The 22,893-nt window shown below is 43.7% G+C and overlaps 1 protein-coding gene across 6 annotated transcripts in view; it reads left to right on the forward strand.

Moving 5' to 3' along the window:
* Positions 1-22,893, forward strand: part of birc6 (baculoviral IAP repeat containing 6) — a 134,736-nt gene that overhangs the window by 77,398 nt on the left and 34,445 nt on the right. For 4 of the 6 annotated variants that reach the window (XM_070976839.1, XM_070976844.1, XM_070976842.1 and 1 more), the window contains exons 60-64: positions 5,434-5,657; positions 6,454-6,787; positions 7,534-7,751; positions 9,224-9,388; positions 9,985-10,156. In XM_070976839.1, the coding sequence (XP_070832940.1) occupies positions 5,434-5,657; positions 6,454-6,787; positions 7,534-7,751; positions 9,224-9,388; positions 9,985-10,156 (1,113 nt within the window). The remainder of the gene's footprint in view (positions 1-5,433; positions 5,658-6,453; positions 6,788-7,533; positions 7,752-9,223; positions 9,389-9,984; positions 10,157-22,893) is intronic. The other 2 variants (XM_070976841.1, XM_070976845.1) reach the window with 1 other exon arrangement.

Here is a 22,893-nt window from a genome sequence, read left to right on the forward strand (position 1 = left end):
GTTCACTTACTAAGTATGCTCGGTTGAAAGCTCCAGAAGAAGTGAGAAATAACAAACCTGTTGCCAGAGCTTTCAACTGTATGACCAACAGGAAAAAGCCAGGAAGTTGACATTGTGATAAAACAAATCACTTGTATAGATTACTTTGTAGATGGTTTCCTTCATGATTTCCACAATGAGGACAATTTTGCCACTTTTCACTAATCCATCAACTGCCAGCCCTGTTAAGGTCCATTGGTTGGGCACACTACACTGTCCTTAGTCCATTGTAAAACCATCTGAATGGAAGAGAAGGAGATTTTAAAACCGCTTTTGGAACTGAAAGTGATGTGACTCGACAGGGCTTGGAAACTTCAAATGCACATGCATTTTAAACGTGTTATTCTGCAGTAAAAATCCAGTCCACTCTTTTTCCAAGATTCAATGGAGATGTGCTTTGGTCAGGCCTCAACTCACATCACCTGGGCTGTTTTTTGGGCTGCTTTGAAGAAAAGCTTTGAATTCTGAAAGTTTGTGGAGTGCTTTTGAGCACTGGCTGTTCAGTCGTGCTCTTCTGCTTACCTTTGGATCCCTCACGCGTGTTCATCCTCAGAGGTTGCTTTGCATGGTACTCATGGCATCTTTAGATGTTAATGCAGCTTTCATGTATGTACAATGGCATTTAGAAAGATTATGTTTATAGCAGGGATGCTGCTCTGAATAGTTTGGCTCAAGGTATTATGCTGATAGTGTCATTTTTAGCTGTTTACTCTGTCTGTCTTACACAGTGACACACATATTGAAGCACTGTTGGTACAGGACAACTACAACTTCTTTACACCTGTTGTTAACATGCGTCTGAGGTGAGCCAATCACAAGTGGACAGCTCTAAGTACATCAGTTCACACCTAGCATTACAAACACCTCACCACGTGTCACATGTTGTGTGACCACTTGATCCCACTTTCGGCTCTATATGCAAATCAACACGTACATCATGCCACCCTGTGGTCTGAATGGTGCGATCAGATCACTCAAGATGCATTTAATGCCAGGTGTGAACAGCCTCTCAGCTTGATTTCACTGTGCCGCTGGAGCTGATCGCAGCCATTCCAGGCAATGCTTGTGATTCAACCAAAAGCACTGCAGTATATTTCAAAGTGTCCCAGACACGGCTCTGAAAACACATGTCTCCGCTGTTTTTGACAGAAGCGCTGTCAAGCTGCAGAGAGCAGATTGGGTGGGGCAGGAAGTCAGCAGCATCGAGAATCTGGTCAGATTTTCAAAAGAAAATATCCTGTGCAGACTCCTGATTGTATGTCAACAATAAAAAGACTTTAAAATGGACAATAAAAGAAACTATGTGACTATTCAAGCTACCTACCCACGGTGGTATCACACACCAAGGAAAAACGACCTAATTAACAAACACTGAGCAAGTCAGCAAAGTAGAGCAGCGAAACACTCCTGGTGGGGTGAGAAGCCGTGTGGAGGACGTCGCAGCGGGAACGTGTGGAGGCCGTGCCCGGTGGACTCAAGCCGCTGGTCAGGACAGGTTGTTGCTGGCATTAAACTGCTGACCCTCCTTTACAGAGGGCAGCGCTGTCGGCCCATAGAGGTGGTGACTCTAGGACTGGTTAAATTTAGCTGTCTTTTCTGCAGGCTCCAGGGTCAGAACTAGGTCAGAATATTTTTTAACATCAATGTCTTGTTTTGATGATCTCAGCACTGATGAATCTGCAGAACTGCTCAGATGTCTTTTGTCCATTGGCCATGTCCCGTCCACAATCTGAAGTTTCTATTTTGAAAGTGTAGTCTCATTTGTTCGGATGACTTTTAGGATGGATCGTTGGGTATTTCAGTATCATCCTACTTTGAAGGACAAAATTGAATGTATTGGTAGCCTGTTGTTTTTGTTTTTCTAATAGCAGGACAAGTGCAGGTGTAACTCTTTAATGATGGCTCTGCTGTACTTTATTCTAGTGTCCCAGTAAACCATAACTAGTAACCAAGAGAAAGTCCTGCATTTCCACTTCTGTTTTTCCTCACAATGATCATGTTATCATCGTATTTAACGACCAGCGTAACACATTTGAACTGCTGACCCAGCCGTCAGAGTTGGAGTTGGACTGTGGCTGACGTAGACACCAGGTTTTGGTAAGGAAGAAGAATGTGTGGAACAAAATGCATCATATCGCTTGTTCTGCTGCATAGATTGTCATCCTTTCTTACTGTCCATTGTGAGTTTCAGAATGTTAGAGAAGTTCAGTGCGAACTCAGCGTAGTTCTCTTCTAAAGTGCCACTCATGTTGCCAGGTAGTGTTTATCAAGTGAAGCAGAACAAATTTTGGCATTGTTGGAACAATAATCCTGGCATACAAACAAACAAAGTGAGCCTTGATGGTGTTCAAGCTCTGAAGTTGATTTTGCCATGCTCTTGGCCAAAGGAATGCAGTGTATGTGAAACACTTTTCCTCTTCAGGAAAAGAATCTGTAGTTATCTCTATGTCTAGTTACAGAGATAACGATAGATAGATAGTTGCTTGTTTACTTCAGCCACAGTGCTTACAGCCCTCCATGAAAGGTGAAGTTTATGTTGAGTTATATCGCTCTCCTCTTAAAGGCTGCAGGAAGCAGCCCAGCATCCTTATGTTGTTCTTCAACCTTGACATTCCCGAAATGAGAAGATACTGATTTGCCACTTCCCTTCCAATGAACTCTAATAAACTGCCCCATTCTAAAATGTGCCTGTCCAGACACTAACCACTTGATGAGGTCAGTCATTGTCTTTATTTAACCAATGTGTCCTTCCTGTCTGTGGCTGCTGAATTCAGATAGCCTCATTACATGAGCTGTGGAGATTAGATACCCAGCAGCACAGCAAGGCTAACAAATAGTACAGATTAGTGGCCCAGTGGAGTCTCTCCCTGATCCAGACTTTGCATCAGAGATTTCATTTTCAAAGTGAATTCACTGTGGGCTGAATGTGTTTTATAAAGCTGCTCAGTTGTTTTGCCTCTCAAAGAAGTGACCCTGACTGCTGCAGAATGTACTCAAGTCATGTCTGGCATACGCTACATTTAACCGCACTACCTTTCCCTGAGAAATACTCACAGAAATCTCTGAGATTCATGTCTCCTTCCCTGAAAACCTTTCTACAGCAGATAAATGAAGGGACATGACAGTGAGCACTGATAAAGACGTTTCCTTTAATTTCACTGCTGAGGCTTTCGGCAGACACAGATGTAGACTCCATTCACATCTGTTTCTTTTGATTTATGTGAAGATTCAGTGTCAGGCACACATCCCAATCTGTACCTTTCACAGAGCCAGTGGCAGCAGTATGCTTTGCTTTGAACAAAGTGCCTGTCAGTGCCTGAAACGACCCCCCCCCACACACACACACACACACACTGTTATAAAGCAGGAATCAGATGGGGGCTGCATCCAATATGTTTTGTAATTTTCCTAAACCGAAAATCCGTCGAGCACACCCACCTAATGCTCTGACTTGCCAGTTGTGCCCAGGTGTGAAAGTAGTAGCAGGTTTTTCATTCTCTGTGTGAACAGCCAGTGGCAACATTCACATTGGGTACAAACATTTCTGTTTTCAGACATGGTCCAATGATACATCATACAAACTAATTCATTTGAGCCATGCTGAACCCTTAAATGGGAGCTCTCAAAGAGGAACTGATAAATGTCCTCTAATGATGTCACTCGTCAGTGTCGGGTGGACTGACTGCTCATCTCAGGCTTGAGGCTACATGAGCTGCTGCGAGCACAACATACCCAAATCTCCAACCAAACTGTTGACTGTCGAGTTGCATCATGGGAAATGCAGGCGCCAGGTTTTGACAAGAAGAAAAAAAAAATGCATGGATTAAAATCTCTGGTTCTGCCGCATCGATTTTGATCCTTCTTCCTTCTTCCTTCTTCCTTCTCTTGTTTTTGTGTCAAGCATGAGTCCAACAATGTTATTGGAGTCTTTGTTGTCTTTATGCAACTTTATTTTCTTTCCGTGCAAACAGTAGGCCTCTTCTAAAGAGCTGAACTGTTTGCTTGCATTTGAAAGAGCAAAATCCAGTGGTGGAAGTACTGTTTAATTATTCCTCCGCCAAATGACCCTGTCGTCCTTGCCCTCCTGAACAGGAGCATTCTGTAATCCTGTTTTGGAAGTTCAGACACGTTAATCTCTGTTAGAAGCCCTTCTATTCACAATCCCAGTCACTTTTTAATTCATCACCAAGAGAATGTGTGGGATAGAAAAGATTCCCTGTGGAGAACTGTGAATCATCTTTTCTCCTCTACAAGAGACGATGAGTGACTTTCCTCACGTGACCTATCAATGGACCAGAGCCTGAGAATCATAAATCTGCAATGCTGTGCCGTCACGATGAAATGTTGGCAGGTTAGCACTGGTGGAGGTGGTGTGTGTTACGCCTTTCAACCTTTGTTTCATTTTGACCGTCTGACTTCGTCTTCACTGCCGTGTTATAAGTGTAAACAAGGGCGTCAGGACGCTGTTTGATTTTCTCCTTTTTGATCGGCACGTAGCACATCCAAGGGTAAGGCTCCCTCAGCCGCATGCATTTAAAGGCCTGCTGATGAATGAGAGCAACTGGTGGAGACGGTCTGTGCTGATTAGTAGCTATGCTTGGGTTGTTTCTTCTCCTCTTCCTCCTCTAAGATTGTTTGAGTGGAAGAGAAAAAGACTGACAGCAAAGAAGTGCTGGAGTTGGAGTGTATTATTGTTTGTGTGTGTGTGTCTGTGTGTGTGCGTGCACACAATTCCCACATTTGTTCAGTAGAGAGAGAAGAAATGTTAATAATAAGTAACATAAAAGGCTGAATACAGACAATATCACCATCAGTGAAAAACTGGAAAATTGTGAGATGAAGGGTGGGTTAAACCACACAAATAAAGGTTAAGAAAAACCACTGAATCTGTATTTTAAAATGTATTTAAACCCCTTGTTCTCAGTGTCATGTCAGTTAAACTGGAACAGCTGAACACATCCTGCTGGAATCATTAAGCATCCGTCTGAGCATGCTTCACATAAACACCACACTCTCTATAACATCAAATCTCACCTCACAATCACCAAATTAGAAGAACATTCAGAGCACTGACCTCCCCCAGGGCCAACAGTCATTCTTCTATGATCTGCAAATCTGCAAGCACAGCTAGAGATATTTCCAAAACTATTAGGATTTCACATTTGGATATGAGTAAGGATAGCCTGTAATTGGGCCCATGATATGCATGCATTTACAGTTCCATAGCTATTCCTTAGTTTGAGGAAAAAAACCTTGTTACAGTTGTACCAATTTTCCCATGAAACCACTGTCCCCAAGTGCTGCCATGGAATTCTCTGCACAGTAGACTTCAAATTTCAACCAAATGTGCTAAGAAGTGTCGCAGATACCAGACAGTGCATGAACATACAACAGGTCCTCTCTTTGCTCTCCTTGCAGTGGATCACTGTGACATGCTGAACAGCTGTCCAGAGGACGAACCGATGACGCCCAGTGAAGATTGTCTGGACGCTGCCACTGATGAGTCCCTGCTGGAGACCAACCCCATCCAGTCACCACTGCAGGTCTTTGCAGGCATGGGCGGCCTGGCCCTCATCGCAGAGAGGCTGCCCATGCTCTACCCGGATGTCATTCAGCAGGTGAGACTCAACCAGCAGCACACAAGCAAATGGACCAAGTATGTCGGTCAAGTAGGGCTGATATCTTCACCTAAAGCATGTTCATGTACACTGTAAAACGTGTTCAAGTCTGAGAAGTTCTTTTTGATAGAGTAATTAATCTGTTGTGTTTTAATCCATGCATTGGGGAATCTTCTGTTTCTTGAGAAACCTTCCAGTTTAAGGAGAAAAAAAAACCTGAGGTTTGGTCAATATCCTTCACACACACCAAGGTCTGTGACGGTCATCCAAGGAGGTTTGATTCAAGGGTAGCTGGACTTGGTTGTAGATACTTGAAAACTTTTCACCTCTCATCCAAAGGGCTTCTTCAGGTCTAACTGGCTGGCGGGGAGTCCCAGTTATTTAACCTCTGTGAGATCAGTTAGAATTGACAGAAGCCCCTTGGCTTTGCCTCATTTTCAGTGATGTATAACCAAGTCCAGTTACCCTAGATTCAACCCTCCTTGGATGACTCTGCTGCACTTTGAGACTGTATGCTGAAAGGGCTTTAAAGTCTGCCCAGTGGTTTCCTCCTTGGTTGAATAAGGATGAAACTGGTGCTTTTACTTTGAATATGAAATGTTGGTCAGTGTCAGTATTTGTTCACAGATGAAGAGTAAGAGTTGTGCTTTACGTTTACTGTATGTAGAGAAGCCAGCAGCCTCTCTTCTCCCTCAGGCCTGAATCTACCACATCATGACACTGCAGAGTTTGTGTTCTCTTAAATTTACCTGTCAGCGTTGTCTCGTATTCCCTTTTCCCGGATGGTGGTTCACAGGTCAGTGCCCCAGTGGTGCCCTCTGCCACACAGGAGAAGCCCAAGGACAGCGATCAGTTCGAATGGGTGACCATCGAGCAGTCGGGTGAACTGGTTTACGAGGCACCGGAATCCATTGCCGCCGAGCCGCCGCCCATCAACAAGCAGCAGTCCCAGTCGTCCTCGTCATCATCGTCCTCAGTGCAGACCATGTCACCAATCCCTGCCCACTCACTGGCAGCTTTCGGCCTGTTCCTGCGCCTGCCAGGGTATGCAGAGGTGCTGCTGAAGGAGAGGAAGCACGCCCAGTGTCTGCTGCGCCTGGTGCTGGGCGTCACAGACGATGGAGAAGGCAGTAAGTCTGAGAGCACTACACAGCTGCCAACACTGACATTAACTGCAGGTTTCAACACCTCTGCTGAGTTCTTCATCCTCTGCTGTTATGTTTCTTGTGTCTGACTCTACTTCTTGAATATTAATAATGTCTCCTGTATTTCAGCTTGGTAACTGTCTCTGCTTGTGCTCATGTTATGTGAACTACTTAGTGGGATGCTCTGATATGAACATTTCGCTGATGCTGAGTTTTTTTTTTTCCAGTTCGCTCGAATGAGAGTCTTTCTTAGTGATAGATGTCAGAGTAACTTTGTTCATCTTGTTGAGCAGTGCAGGTCCCACAGCACATCAGGCAGCCTCTGGAATGATTACATTGCAGAATCATATTATCATAAGATGAATCTTATATACATTCCACGCTGGACAACTTGGTTAACGTATTCATGGCTTAAATATTGCCACAGGAATTTTAGAAATATCAGCTCTTGCTTTAGGTCAAAGATAGATCAAATAAGATCTACTACTACTTACTCAGTTACAACTATTCAATCCAAACTACAACATGTATTTAGCTAAATGTATCCAATAGTAATAACTCCTCCTAATAACTTCCTGCTCATATTGAGCATCTGTATTTTTGCCACATTTTATGATGGATTCAGTGTCTTTATATTGTCACAGTGCAAAATCAGTGGTGCACTGACATTGGCAAACCAGTAAATCTCTCTTCAACACAAACCTGAACAAAATGCTTTGGCATCCTCTTAGGTCATATCCTGCAGTCCCCGTCAGCCAACGTGTTGCCCACACTTCCGTTCCACGTCTTGCGAGCGTTGTTCAGCAGCACTCCTCTGACAACTGACGATGGCGTGCTGCTGCGCCGCATGGCTCTGGAGATCGGCGCCATCCACCTCATCCTGGCCTGTCTGTCGGCTCTCAGCCACCATGCCCCCCGCAACCCCAACGCCAGCACCAGTGTGTCTGAGGTATGGCCCGTGACACACACACACACACACACACACACACACACACACACACACACACACACACACATCCACAGTTCTAACGATATTCATTAAGAGTTTTACTTGAACACAGTTGTTCCCTAACCTTCAGCCAGACTGGCCTCAGAAATGCAGAAATGTCCTCAGCGTTTGTGATCATCTCTCCATTTGATTAAAAAACATAAGAAAAAGAAATCACAAAGACAAAAGTGCAGAAACACACGTAACGCTTCCCCTTCCCTTCACACACAGGCGCACGCGCGCACACACACACACACACACACACACACACACACACACACACACACACACACACACACACACACACACACACAATTCAAAAGCTCCAAACACCTTCTGAAGCAAATGTAGCCTAGTTTATAATGTTGAAACTTTTTGTCACAAATATTAACATGAATCAAAACAGACTAAAATATAAAATATCACAGTTTTTTCAGCTCTGATCAAATAAGGTGTGCATCTTTAATCATGATTTGTGCTTTGGACATTTGACTCCTGTCAAGTTCTTCTTCAGACTCGGCTCCTCACCAGAAGCTAATCTGGTCCTGTGCCTCAGTGATTGTTTTGTTGGTTGCTGTGATAGGGAAACAAGGGAAAAGATCATTGCCGTTATTAATGGCTCTCTTCCTGGCTGGCCTTTCCTCAAGGTCTCTTTTGCATATGTCCCAGAGAGCCCCAGACAAATAGCTTAATTGTTCAGCCCGAATGATGAGAGGCAAATGAAGCTTTGGAGAGAAATGTCAGAGTGTCAGAGACGTGCTTTGTATTATTGACACCTTCAGGGTGAGAAGCAATGGAAGGGCATTATCCTGAAAATAGATTGACCCTAAACTCCCCTTGACTGTCCTGCCTGTTAAAGTGACTGAGAAGGTTTCTGCTGAACCATCTGCAGGTCCTCAACAGGACCTGGCGAAAGAAAATGCGAAGTATGGAAGTCTGAAAGAAACGTAGAAGATAAACTGTAGGTTACTGTGGCAGGAGGAGGTGCAAGTGGGTGCTACCAAAATGAGTCAAATATTATTCCAAAGAACACTTTTACTTTAATAAAGAAGCCAAAAAAAAGTTCAAATATGACCTGATGATCGAAAAGTTTGGTTAAAAGATTGCATTGCATTTCTAGGAAAATATTGACAATTAAGTCAACAACTCAAAACACAAACCTCTCCTCTCCACTCCAGGAGTTGACAGTGTGCCAAGTTGAATTTCATTGATCAGTGAAATTGCAAATTACACAACTACAATTTTAATAAGCCGGCAGCTACTTTCTTCAAACATAGAAGGGAATTCTAAAAAATATCATATGACAAAGTGGTCAGTGTGAAGTAAAATATCCTTAAATGTGTTGGTTTACACGTATTGAAGTTCTAACAACAATTCTCCAACTGAAAACTGTCCTTCCAACCCTGTACATTACCTCCTGTCTGTGTCGACAGCCGCAGATATCCAGTTGTCATGGTGGAGGCACCAGTGAGGAGCAACAGCTGTACTGGGCTAAAGGAACTGGTTTTGGTACTGGATCTACAGCTTCAGGCTGGGACGTGGAGCAGGCCCTCACCAAACAACGGCTAGAAGAGGAACACGTCACCTGCCTACTGCAGGTAAATCTACCCGTCAATGTCACATCATTTTTAAATTAAACAGATAGACAGTTGCTCAGCTGCTGCCCTGCTTCTGGGCCTTTGTGGCTACCATAGTACAAATGCATCTACAACACAGTTTGATGCCATGAGCAGTGCATTCAGGCAGCGCTTTCTCCCAGACTTTTAGCATGTTGCAGGTAGTGGGCAGCTGGAGAACATACTGCACCTAGAGCTGCTTTTCCAAAGAGATTGTATACCTGTGGCATGCCATCACCAGGAACAGAGACGCTGATATGGGCACAGGAACAGTGATGGTTTGTTGGAGGTTTAAGGTTCACTCAAACTACTATGTGTTCCTTTTGATTGCACTTCTCTAACCATTTCGACAAGGTTAAGACTTCCTGCTTTGGAGTATGAAAAGTTGATTCTCAATAAGGACCTAAAATGTCACAGTTAAATTGGTGAGTTAATTATTTAGTTCATAGCCAAGTGTATCGTAGTGACATAGCTTGGTTGAGGTCCTGTAAAGTATGTATTTACAGTATATGGGTCAATTTAAGTAGCTTTCATGAGTTTTTCATCTTACAGTGTGTCTAAATTGTTTTGTTCACTAGGTCTTGGCAAGCTACATCAACCCAGCAGGCTCCAGCAGTTGCCACAGTGCTGATGCCTCTTCAGCAGACAGCAGAGCCCAGAACAGCTCAGCACTGCCAGCAGTGCTGCAGGAGCTGCTGAGCCAGTCCTGCCTCATCCCAGCTATGTCCTCCTACCTGCGCAACGACTCAGGTAGGCTTCCTGTTTTCACAGACGAAGGCTATGACACTGAAAGTAAAAGAGGTATCCAGCAAGGCTCAGAACACTAGGAACAACTACCAGTTTCTACCATTGGCACTGGGGGCTACTGGTTGGCTGCAATGGACAATCAATGAGTGATCAGCTGTCTTGAAAACAGCTTGTGTTTTCATGGATACCTGAATGTGCCTGAGTGAGGCTTAACAGCTCAAAAGACATTTGATTGTCCATCTAAAACAGGAAATGCTCCAGTGATTGTTACAACATGGGTCAACAGAAACAGACAGTCACACTGGGTGTCACTCAACAGTCACATCACCTCCTGCGAAGGTCTGAAAGTTGGCAAAGTTTGAAATTTTCTCTCATGCTGGTTTCAGTGTTGACAAAATTTTCACTGTCAGCTTCAAAATAGAAGCCAGACCAGCAGTCCTGCTCGTACTCTGAATCAGCTTCCACGACAAGTCAGTCTGTCATGTGGTGGAAAGCTCGAGTAAGTGGACTTTGAGTTGAGACCAGTTTGTCAAAGGTTTGAATAAGAGAAATGGTTCAGAATATAAAGTCGTGTTTGGAGCAGTGACTGTGTGTCAGTGCATCAAAACACCATTGACACTGGGATAGATGGCCTGGTACTTTCTGAAAGAAATGTTTCTCAGGAGGAGTGTTCTTATGTCCATGTCCAATTCTTTGAAAGCAGACCTAGAATGGAGTGTGTGGGCTCTTGATGGGTGGCTCAAAGATTGATCAAGTAGAGATCAAGTTCCCATTACAATCATTTTTGGGTGTAGTGTTCAGTTATTGGTTGGAGTTAGCTTGCAGACTGAACTGACAATAACTAATCAGTTATTCAAACAAAGAATGGCTTTTGCTATGAAATGTACACTGGTTAAGTAAAAAACAGCATTAAACAGCTTGCCTTTTTCACAGAAACACATAGTACACCAAGAGAGTTTCAAAGTATATGCAATGCCTTTAGCTATTTCTGGTCATGTGACCCCCATCATGTTACGCCTGGACTGTCTGCCCTCTCGAACATGGCAAAGGTTTTGACATGGAGTCTAGCAGTGACAAAAGGAAGAATTGAATGATGACTTTCCTCCTTGTAGAGCCAGAGAAAAGTCCTGAAGCAGAGATATTTGCATGTGGTGTTGACAAGAGTCTCATTCCCCACCATGGTCTCTTTTGTTTAGATCCAGCTTCAGCAAAATGTCACACTTCATTAGTCATAATATTGATGTGTAAAAAGGTATCCGCAGTGCCTTAAAGATCAGGAGGGACCCCAGTGTGTGGGAAAGGAAGCTGTCAGGGATGGCTGTGAAGGTTCATCATTAAAACCTGTTCATTAACATGGCAGCAGCGTACACACCCGTGTTTGTGCACCATTTCCTGGGGTTTGTTTGTTCTTTGTTCAGAATTGTTTTCATCCCGATGAAAGATTTAAACCACTGATATTTGTTGCTGAAATTGTCTGAATTTTCTTATTGTCTGTGGATTTGGGGGCATTGAATGAAACGCTGCCCACTGGTTGCCTTTGATGTTGAGATGGTGGGTTTGGATGACTCTGGTCTTTGATCTCAGGGATAACTGCAGGCTGGAGCTACTGCAGTGTAGCCTCCAGCTGTGAATTACAGGGGAAGCTGTCTGTGTGCAGTATATGTTGCTTTGTGTTTTTAAGTATGTGTGTGGTGGAGGTGGTGGATTTTTGCTGAGCGAAACAGCAGATGGAGCCACAGCATCTTAGACTGAAGCTGGGTTTGTGCGTCTCTCTGTTAAATCACATTGAAGTCACAGAAGCAGAAGTCTAATGAGTCCACGCTTGTCAGAGACACCATCCACTCAGAATTTTGTTTTTGTACTCAAGAGTGGAAAAACTGGCACTTGCACTTTGATCAGTTCCTTTCATGGTTTTGTTCGAGGAGTGTGGCCCTGTGTGGATTTGATAAGGTTGTCATCTTTGGTGCAGTGTCATTTGATGTCACGGTGTCACACTGTGGGCTCATTGCTGTGGAGCTGGACGTGTCGTGGTGCCGCTCTAACCAGCTTTATTTTGCACACGCTCAGGTGGTCGAGCAGTGAGCTTCCATCAGAGATCTCAGTACACTGTGGGCTTCAGCACTTTCCAGGTCAGGTCAGTCCATTGCTTATATCCGGCCTCAGCTCCTCAGGGACTTGCTGGTTATCAGTGTTGGGCTGACCCTTTTCAGCCTGGCTGCAGTCATGCTTCAAACTACTCTCCTCATTTGTGCTGCACTTGGTTTTCTCTCAGATTGAACAAAGGAACAAACGGCACGTTCACAGGAGGGTGTGCAAACAAATGAAAGAGCAGGGAGAGATAATACATGATTAGAAGTTCATATCAAACATTTTAAGATATGGTGCCACTCAAAAGTTTGGATACGCCTTCTCAGTCAGTGCTTTTCTTTCTTATTATTTTCTACTTTATAGATTAATAATGAAGACATCAAAACTATGAAAGAATCCATATTGATTGAAGGTATCACAGTGTGTGCTCTGTAGGCTCAGCTGACCTCCTTCCCAGGGAAAGTGAGGTGGTCTTCGGGCAGACAGCCCACTGACCTGAGTAGATTGTGAAGTTTGCTGTCTTATATTCAAAAACACAAAGGACCCTTTGTAACGTTAGTGTCTGCATTGTGTCTGTTCAGAACATGGTGGTGTATGTTGATCATTTTCATTGTTGTGATTATTTATAGCTGAAATGCAGTTTAGCATCTATCTAGAAGTAAGTGTAAAATATAAATACAGACAGGTAGTGCAGTTGGCATGAGGTATAAACAGTAGGAGGTATGTGCAGGTAGTGCAAGTAATTTCTATGAAGCTATAAAACATGTGCAACACGGTATGTAAACAGGTGACACAGCTGACCATAGCTGAATTTAACAGCAGCGATTTTGAGGTCTTGTCTCCTGTGTTGAATAATATTACAGGGTTAACATCACTGATAGCTGCTGAAGCCTGAACAGGTGGCAGTAATGTGTTATGTGATGTGATAATTGGAATATTATGGAAATCTTAGTAACATATTAATGGAACACATTCATTTTAAATGTGTTCCGCCCAACACTGCATGTACACATACAGTGGCATGAAAACGCCAGATGCACCTGCTTGAATTTCTGTAACTGTGAATAGTTCAGTAAGTTAAGGATGAACAGATCTCCAAAGAGGAATTATGTTAAATATTAAACATTATTCGTGCATATTAGTGCATTATTTTTGTTTCGTGCAATTTTAGAGCAAAAAAAACATAGCACCGAGGAGCGCACCCCAAAGGTTCAGACCTGAATTTGCTTGTTCGGGCCAAGACTTGTTCATGCAGGTCATCTTTAGGAAAGGCTGGGTGATGCACATATCAAATAAGTGATGCCCACTCAGCAGGAGAAGGCTTCATGAAGATAGTAAGGCATTTTCAGGTAACCATTTCCTCAGTTTGTAATGATTTCTGGGGTGAAATACTAATGCAGTCACTACTCATTAAAACCAGACATAGTCTATTTCCAGCAGTTTAAATTCTGTTTGATCGGCCCATTTTGAGTTTGGATTGAACATGAGACATGAGGAGCTCAGCATCGGTGTTTCAGCCCTTCCACTACCCTGGTGTGCTGTTGCCTCTCAGCCCGCAGGCAGCTCCAGCTGAGTGTGTGCCACTTCTTTGTGCCTAATGCTGCTGGGGTGTTTCAGTTTGCAGGAGCATCTCTCTGTTTGCATGCTCATGTGTGCTAATGCGCCCCTGGTCTCATAATTAAATAACAGCTGATAAAAAGCATTTTGAGTGTTGTAATTGCTCCTCATTATCTGGTAAATGCTCTGACACACGCTTACGTGTGTGTGTATGTGTATGTAATATAGAGTTTATAGCCCCTTGTTTGATAACATCACCACATGCTCTGCTGAAGCATAGCCTTAATGATGACATATTGTCCTTTAAGATCTATGCATTTACCACTCAATTTGATAACAACTGACATTATACTGTGCCAACGAGCCATTGCACGTAGTTAATTGAAGTCATGGATGACATGCAGCAAGTCAAATGAAACCCGGGGGCTCGCAGACCACCTTCTGCATGAGCCGGTTGCCCAGGAGCTCGGAGCTGTCAGTAAATGTCAGGAAGAGCTGGCTGTAATGGAAAAACTGGGAGATCTGAGAGCCCCCTGCTTCTCAAGTCAGACAGGCCTGTAGTGGGTGAACATATGTTTTCTATGCTCTATTTATTGCAAAGCAAGACAGAAGAAGAAAGCAGGGAAGAGCACGTGTAGCTGTGGTTGAGCTTTTGTTATTCAAGTGTGTATACTTGATTACCTGCATCAGTTGCAGTATGAATTTGTGGTGTCAATCAAAGACATGTTGTTCCCTTTGCTTTTAAGCACCCACACAACCACATTGTTGGTGTGTTGTTTCTAAATGTTATTGAATAGAGCCTGGCTAATCAATCAGCAGCAGATATTCTCTGCAGATACGAGCTGATCACAGATGTATTCAGATTTGCATAATTGGACTGAGTTCAGTAAGAAGCTGTTTCTGTTTACACTATGTGTCTTAGACACAAGTGGAACCCCTACCAAAAATGTTTGGTCATGCTATGAGTTCTTAACATATATTGTGATTGGATTTTTTTTTTTTTTTTTTTACTTTCACTTACTGATGTTGGCATCTGCTTTGAGAAACCTCCTGTTTCCAGCATATGTACAGCAGAAAGAACAGAAATAAATCTCTGTGTGAGTGTGGCTGTGTGCAACATGTTTCCATCCCATAGAAACGGTTTGGATGGCTGTAACGTGGAATTTTGCCCACACATCCAACACTCACAACAACACTCACAGAAATACAATACTGCTTCACGAATATTGTTTTGCATTTTTACATGGAATAATAATCATTTCAACCTCTGTATTGAATGCAGCCTTACACAGCCCAAGCAGATGCTGAAGGCTTTGTCCAAGGCTGTGGAGCAGATGTTTGATGTTCTTGAAGAAATATAACAGCTTATAATCTCTTCAGACAGTAATATAAGGACTGTAATCCATAGACAGCGGTTGCAGCATAATATCTGTGCTGTAAAACACTTCAAAGGCAGCATGTTGGAAGTGTTGACAGGTTCACACTCAGCTAAGCCGCTCTCCAAATTGGACTGCATGAATAAGATGTCCTGCCCACTCCTGAAAAGAGTGGGCACTGGAAGAGGCTTTATGTAGGGAAGAACTGTAATCTATTTAAAGCTCCACTAATCAATATTTTTATATCAACAATGAGTTGAATAACGACATGTTAAAGGCTGCACTCCCAAGTGAATAACCCAGAGAATTCCTCTTTTAGCTGCTAGCTGTTGCTTTGAGGGACATCTATGGTTGGTTCAGTCTCATCACTGGTTGCTTGCAGCAGCAGGCAGCTGTGTGCAGTATTCACAAGATGGATGGTGGACATTCATTCATCAGGTGGACACAAACACAGATCCAAATGAATGTTAATGCTGCTCTGCGTCTGTTGGGTGTTAAAAGAGGCAACTCTGTCACATCTCTTGTCATACCATGCTAGAACAAAGTTTGTTTGCCCCCTGGCAGCCAAAAAATCAAGTTATGCAACTTAAACAATACAGCAATGAAATAGAATTTGTTCATGAATTGTCTCGATGAATTGTCTGAATTATGTCTCATGTACAGGGAAGTACTATCCCAATATATTTGTGTACTTAAATTTGACCAAAATACAGAGCACAAATTCTGGAGTTTAAAACAGCTGCAGTATATAAGGTGTATGGAAAACTCTTCCCCTTCACTCGTAGTGTCTTAGTTCCACTTTTTGTTTGTTTGTTTGCCAAAATATAAAGTACTCTGAACTAGCTTCAAACACAAGGCAACCAATGAGCTTGACGATTCACAAGGCTGTAATTACCACTGGCCTAGGTGTGGGGGGATCAAACACTTGTGCATTCTAGATGGAATTAAATTCACTGCAACTTCAGAATCACCCTACCGGCACTCGGATAAACCCCTTCCAAATGCAGCCTCGTCTCTTCCAACTACACTAAACACCTTTCATTTGCCCCCTGGTCTTACCTTGCTTGCTACCACACAGGCCTCTATCTCCAGCCGCCGTTTCCCCTCAGAGCTCCTCAGTCGTGTCAGCCTAGCGCATTGTTCCACATTAATCATCAGTATCTTGGCGAAGCCTTTTGGGATACATTACAGTTTCCCGTTGTTGCCTGGCACTCCATCACAGGAAGCTAAGCCATTAGTGAGAGGTAATACCTTTGAATGTCATCGCAATACTAATTTATCTTAATTGAAGAATGGTATGCTGGCACGTTTTGGTTGACACTAAATGGTTTCCAGATCTGATATGGGATTTTTTTTTGTTTGTTACATTTACCATTACGTTCCTTCAATTCTACACCTCAATTCCCCTTTTGACTCATTTAATACAGGCAAGGCTTTAACTTGATCTAGGCTTCTGCAGGCAACAGCACTTAAGTAATGGCTGTTTTGGTCCATCAGTCATGTTGAGTGGGCGTACTTATGATGTTGGAGGGTAATCTGAACATGACTGGCCTGTTGGAAGGTGATTGGTCATGATTAATCACTCCAGATTCAATAGAGACCAGGTGGAACAGAAGGCAATCCCTTCATTGCTGGACAGCCATGCGTGTTTACGGAGCCTCCCTACAATTGAATGCGTGTGTGTCTGTGTGAGCACTTGGGTTTTAGTGCTATATAAGTTTGTGTCCAGTTTTTCATTTGCAATTTCAGAGGTTTTACCAGCCCGGTAAGAAAAAAAGGCTTTTCCACAAGTGCTTGACTTCACACACAGAAAAGGAGTTCTTTCTACCAACTCATACACACTTAGATCAAGGATTTCCCCCACTGCAAGACATAGTATTAGAGTCAGTACAAAGTGAAAACTAAAAAAGCGACTGCACCACCTTCGTTCATTACCACCCCTTCCCTGTGGATTTGTGGATTTGCAATTTATTGCTACTCACCCGTGGAAATATTTGATTCTATTACCACAGGCTTTACTGCAAGCAGTTGAAATGGGTAGATATGCCCTTTGAAGTGTGTGGGGCAGAGATGAGAGGTGGGGTGTCACCAACAGTGAGCATCATTGCAATTACAGGAGCCATGGTGCATATCCTCTCCCTGTCTAATGCTCTGAAAGGTGTGCTGTGTCAGACTGAAGATGTTTGCCCCTCTGATTTCCCTCACTTCCTTTTCGCCTGGAGTCTTGAGACAACAAGAGCAGTCAAAAGCCTGAAGTGGCTTTCACTTTGGATGTTGCATGCATCATTCAGCAGAGGGGAACTATTTTCTTATGATTATGAACGTGCAAGCCTTTTGAATCCTAACCAGGTTCTCAGAGGCCCTTATCCCTCCCAGTGCATGAAAACATATACCTTTATAACCCATGTGATGATCCTCCCGCTTCCCTCTCACAGTTATCCTTTCACACGTCCTCCTTTGGGTTTCTCACAGATAAGGCTCAACGCTACCCTTATTGATGTGCTCAGATGTTTATTGTTCAACTGCACAATACATCTAGACGTTATTCAAATCTTTATAAAAAGCCTTTTCATACAGAAAAAGGATAGCTGACACTACCCTGAAATCAACATGAACATGAAATAAATCAAGAGAATCTTTCATCCCCGATCCCACTCCAATTCATCTTTCACCTAAATCAGCTGCATTGTTAAATTACGAGTTGATCTCCTTCTTTAATGTCTTGCACATATAACAGACCTGTTTTCTATGAAAATATTGCCCTGTTTTGGAGGTTTCATCCCCAACAAGATGTTAAAGTTGTAGCCCACATTTTCTTAAATAGAAATATGTTTGTTGTTGATGGTTGTTTGTGGATTGAGGGCATTTTTGAGATGGCAGGTATCCTAGGAGACAACAGTACAGCAGAGCTCCTCCAGGGCCACGTTTCCTGGGAAGGGTACTCTGACAGGGGCCCAGAAGCTATTACATTTTTGGCCCTGAAGACTGATTGAATATGGCAGCCAACAGTGTCTCCAGAGCAGCTTCCCAGCAGAGTTCTTACTTCTTTCTCTGCTTTTAATCGTGTTGCTTGAAATGCCTTACAGGCAATTAGCAATTACAGTCCCACCAGTTTGAAAATTAAGTAAGATGGAAAATAAATGGAAAAGCATCAGTGTTGTCCACAAGACTGTCTTGTTTGGCTCATGTTTCCAATGAGTCTAGCAGTCCAAGGAGAAGAGATCAAGGGGAGTTTTGTATTCCCTGTCAGGCCAGGGGGTTCATTCCTGGCTGGGGACTTTTTAGAGTCCATCTGGCTCTGCCCATAGAGGTCGTAGTAAAGTCCTGGTCCTGCCATGTTTCAGCCCTTTGTTATCTCCCTGGCTCATGGCTGTGACTTGGCAGTAGGGCTTCTTCATCTTCATCCTTAGTTAGTCTGTATAGTATCCTCCTCCTCTCTCTGTGGAAGATGTTCATGTTAAACATGTATCACTTCCTAGTTAAACCCTCTTTCCCTCGTGTTCCCACCGTTCTTGTAGAAGTCTTATCCAGCAGGTATTTAGAAATAAATTCTCTTTTGCTTTGGCACTTCACAGTGTGGTGTAGATGTAAACAAAAACAATTACAAAGAGGTTAAGGAATGTGCCAATGATGCCTAACATGGCCAAGATGGATTCTTCTTGCTCCTCCTTGACCTCCAATGTCTGTACGTCCTCAAGGGTGATGACTGTAGTGCCCATGATCCTGATGCTTACCTAACCTGGCAAAGGGGCACTTATCTGAAATAAAAGGAAATTATGGAGACCATGTCAGAAGTTGTCACACTTGTGTGGAAAGCAACAACAGAGCTTGGTCTAAATTAGCATGCTGCTTTCAAGGCTTAGTGTTGCTTCTTTTGTCCTCCTCTTCCTGGTAATCTACCGGTTTTTGCACAGAAAACAGCTCTAACAGCTCTGTGTCCGGTTAGCCCTGCCAACGTAATCCTCTCAACAGAAGGAAATCAATCATGAATTGAACAAAACAATGGCCACATGGAGCATAGTTGAGATTTGTCTGTGAACACCAGTGTTTAAAACCTCCCACCACTTGAAGCCAAGCTCCTCCAGCACTCAATCAGGCTCATCCCTGGATTTTCTGAAATGAAACTGTTAAATTGCCACCACCAACAGTCAGTCATTCCCCCATGTCAAAATAAGCATGCTGCTATTTAAAGCCCCCTCAAACCCACCCACCTCTTTTCATATGCCTTTAATGATTAACCACCCCCAGGTCCATCTAAGTAGTTATTCAGAGCATAATTCCCACCTTCCCTCTGGAGGAGTCTTGAAAGGTAAGGACAAGGAGCTGGCAATGAAATGTGTGAGCCAAAAGGTAAACAGGATTATTCTTGACTTGGGCTCATATGTGAATGGAGCTACAATCAGCTTCACCCCTTCAGCTCTCATGTCAACATGCAGTGTTGTTGACACTAAATTAACTGAAATCACTGAAATTCCAGAAATAAGGACATTACAGACAAATAAACAACAATGGTATAAAGAAAAAGTAGCTTACCCTAAGGTGTCTAAGGTGTGAGACAACATCATCCGGCATGCTTTTTTGATCCTCACTGGAAGAGCACGGCTTTAAGGGCATTCTACATGTGGCGACCCGAGGGAGAAGGGGCGGGGATGGCGGTGTAGCCACAGACCCAGTGCCTGTGAGCGACTGGCAGAGTGACGGAGAGGGCAGCAGAAAGCAGCGGTGTCTGTACGGCTTTGCGGTGCTCAGCTACGCTTCCAGCGAAAAGCTCCTTGTGTCACTTCTCCACTCCCCAGTCTGTGGCGCCACCTGTCAGGTTCAACAACCCCCCACCAGCCTAACTTCTCTTTTGATTAAGTTTGCCCTCCAAGTCTTTTCAGGCAGGTTTTTATCAGAAGCTGCTAAAAGCACTAGCAGCCTCTGTTTAGGGGGCAAGGAGAACCCCTCTCCCCTTTTGCCCCCTCCCACCTCCCAGCTGTTCCTCTCATCCTCCCTGCCTGCTCCCTCTCTTGAGTCACTGCTTTGCCTAAAGTCCTCCACACAGCTCCTCCACCTCCCTCCCCAGCTTATCACTAAATCCACACACCCCCTTGCTCTGTAGCGTCCCTTGCACTAGCTTCAGACTCCTCTGGGGAACAGTGCAATTAGTGCCTTTCAAAACAGACACCTGCCCATCACCGGAGCCCCATTGCCAATAATACTGTGCATGATTACATCTATAGGATCAGCTGATGGTGTCTCGGTGACACACAGCGTCCGTTGAGCCCTGAATTATTCGAGTCTGGCAGGTGATATTCCAGCAGAGGAGGAAAAGCTGTAAAATCCCATGGAGCGGACGTCTGTGGTGAGGCACAGCCAGCTGGAGCGGCAGACAGTCGCTATGGTATTACGGATCTGCACCTACCGCCACTGACAGCAGTGTTACAGTAGGTCTCCAACACCAGTCACTGTGGGAGGACTGTGTATTGCATAACCGAGCAGAATGATGGCGAGAGAGGGAGGACGGATCCTGATGGCCGTGGCAATGGAGGAGAAGGAGCATGAAAATGAGAGAGAGAGAGAGGAAGGGAGGAGGAGAGGAGGAAGAGGGAGGGGGAAACGACATCGCTCATGCTTACTGCTGTCTCCTCCTCTCCCACTGCTGTGGGGGCTGGTTGAGCACACACACACGCACACACCCGAACAGCGACCACCTAAACAACACACAAAGGCAAAAAGAGAAAAAAGCCAAAAAGGAGATGATTCAGCCCCGGTGTGCCACACTCTGCTCTGAGTTCAGTCGAGCCCATCATGAGCTGCTGTTATTCTGACAAACCTGCGGAGAGGGGAGGAGTGGAGGAGGGGCCAACAAGAGGAGGCAGTGGCAAAATAAAGGATTGTTGGGGCTGAGTGGAGGACAAAGGGGGAGGCAGTGTAAAGATTGGGGGGTCTGTGCATACACTTAGATATTTATCTCCAAAGCGTGGCTTCTGAAATAAAGATACCATGCCTGCTGCGCTGCCTGTGGCTTTCTTTTGCACTCTAACTTCCCTCCTCATTTCCCATGCCTTTTTTTTATTTCCTAATTACACTTCTGTGCTATGTCCTCAGCTTTGTGAAATCAACCTCACTGTGTAGATCAGCACCAAGTTTACTTATGGTTAGTTTCTCCTAACTCTTGTTGGAATTGTTGGGTTAAATAAATGAGGAAAACTGCATCCACTTACAGTTTTTTTTTGCTTCAGTATGTGTCAGTGGTGTTGAACTGCAGTTTTTAATGTATGTCAACAGGCTTCTGACCCAGTCATCCCATTTCTCCACGCATTATGACTCATTCTCGCTCCTGTCTCCTTCGTCCTCCCTCACATCATCATAGTTTATTTCTGTTCAGGAGGGCGGCAAATGTGCTCCTTCAGCCAAAGTGCGGGATAATATGTACAAGATACATTTTGGTTAGAAGTTAGCAACAACACCTGCTGGACAGGTATCACAATTATTGTTTTGATGTTGACTTCACGAGAGCTCAGTGAACATACCTCACAATTCATAATGACTCAAAGAGGCTTTCGGAGTTAATTGACTGAGACAGTGAAACCATCTGTTCTGCTTGATTTGATGGAGCCTTTATTGCCCGTCATGTCCCGCTCTCTGTTCTGCATTTTCTTATTGTCACAGCAGTGAGCCACTCACAAATGACATAGCAGTATTTATCTGCCCTTCAAAAGTTATAGGTACACTGATAAACAACCACACATCAGAGCCAAAATGGTTTCATTTTTGTGTCTTAGAGCTTTTGTTCCCCTGTGTCGACTGTCATGACAGGCAGACATCACTGAGAATTGCTTCTTATGGTCGCTGGATATAAACTATATGAAGACACCATTTTCAAATTACTCCAAGCATATTTACTGCATTATTGGCTGTAAAAACGAAGATTTCACATCGCCGTGTATTCGATAACATCTATTCCGATGCAATCAGAGATGCACCGATAGGTCGGCTTATTGACCAGAATTGGCTGCTTTTCAGCATCGTTGGCCATGACCAGTGACTGACTGATTAGATATATCTGATTCTGTGCAGGTCAAATTTACACACATGCAGCCCGTCCCCCCAACAGGACCGCCAATCCCATTTAACAGTCAGTCTTTTATTATGACCATAAAATGTCATTACTCATGACATTGTCGTTACAAAAATGTTTGTGTATGCTGTCAGTCGTAGTTCTTGGTGAAGAAAGAAAATCTGATTTGGCCAAAATCACAATGCACATCAGACTCTAAAAAAAAAAAAAAAATCGGAAATCAAAATTGGCCAAGAACATTGCAGTTGTTGCGTTTCTGATAAATATATCTGTAATCGGCCGATAAAGCGGTTGGGCTGCAGTTGCAGTTATCTTGACCTCAGGGGTAATTGAGTGCTGCAGCTGAATTGTAGGAGGTCAGTAAAAAAACAATACTGCAACAATCTTCTTTCCTGCACACTCCAGTCCTCTTGACCCCCATCACTGACCCTTCCTCTATGTAATTACCTGCTAGTTATGGGTGCTGACCAGTTGAAGAAGGGATGAGCTTTCAGAAGCTGCTTTTTTGAGGAACATATACACTGCTGGTTTCCTTTACATTTGGCCCCTTCCCTTGAAAGCATAATGCCTCACAATTCTATCAATATTAATCATTTTAAGAGATCAGTGTCACATCAGGACATCATATGGAACTCCATACTTTTTGCCATATATGA

This window comes from Chaetodon trifascialis, chromosome 13 (assembly GCF_039877785.1).
Source record: "Chaetodon trifascialis isolate fChaTrf1 chromosome 13, fChaTrf1.hap1, whole genome shotgun sequence".
Classification (NCBI taxonomy): domain Eukaryota; kingdom Metazoa; phylum Chordata; class Actinopteri; order Chaetodontiformes; family Chaetodontidae; genus Chaetodon; species Chaetodon trifascialis.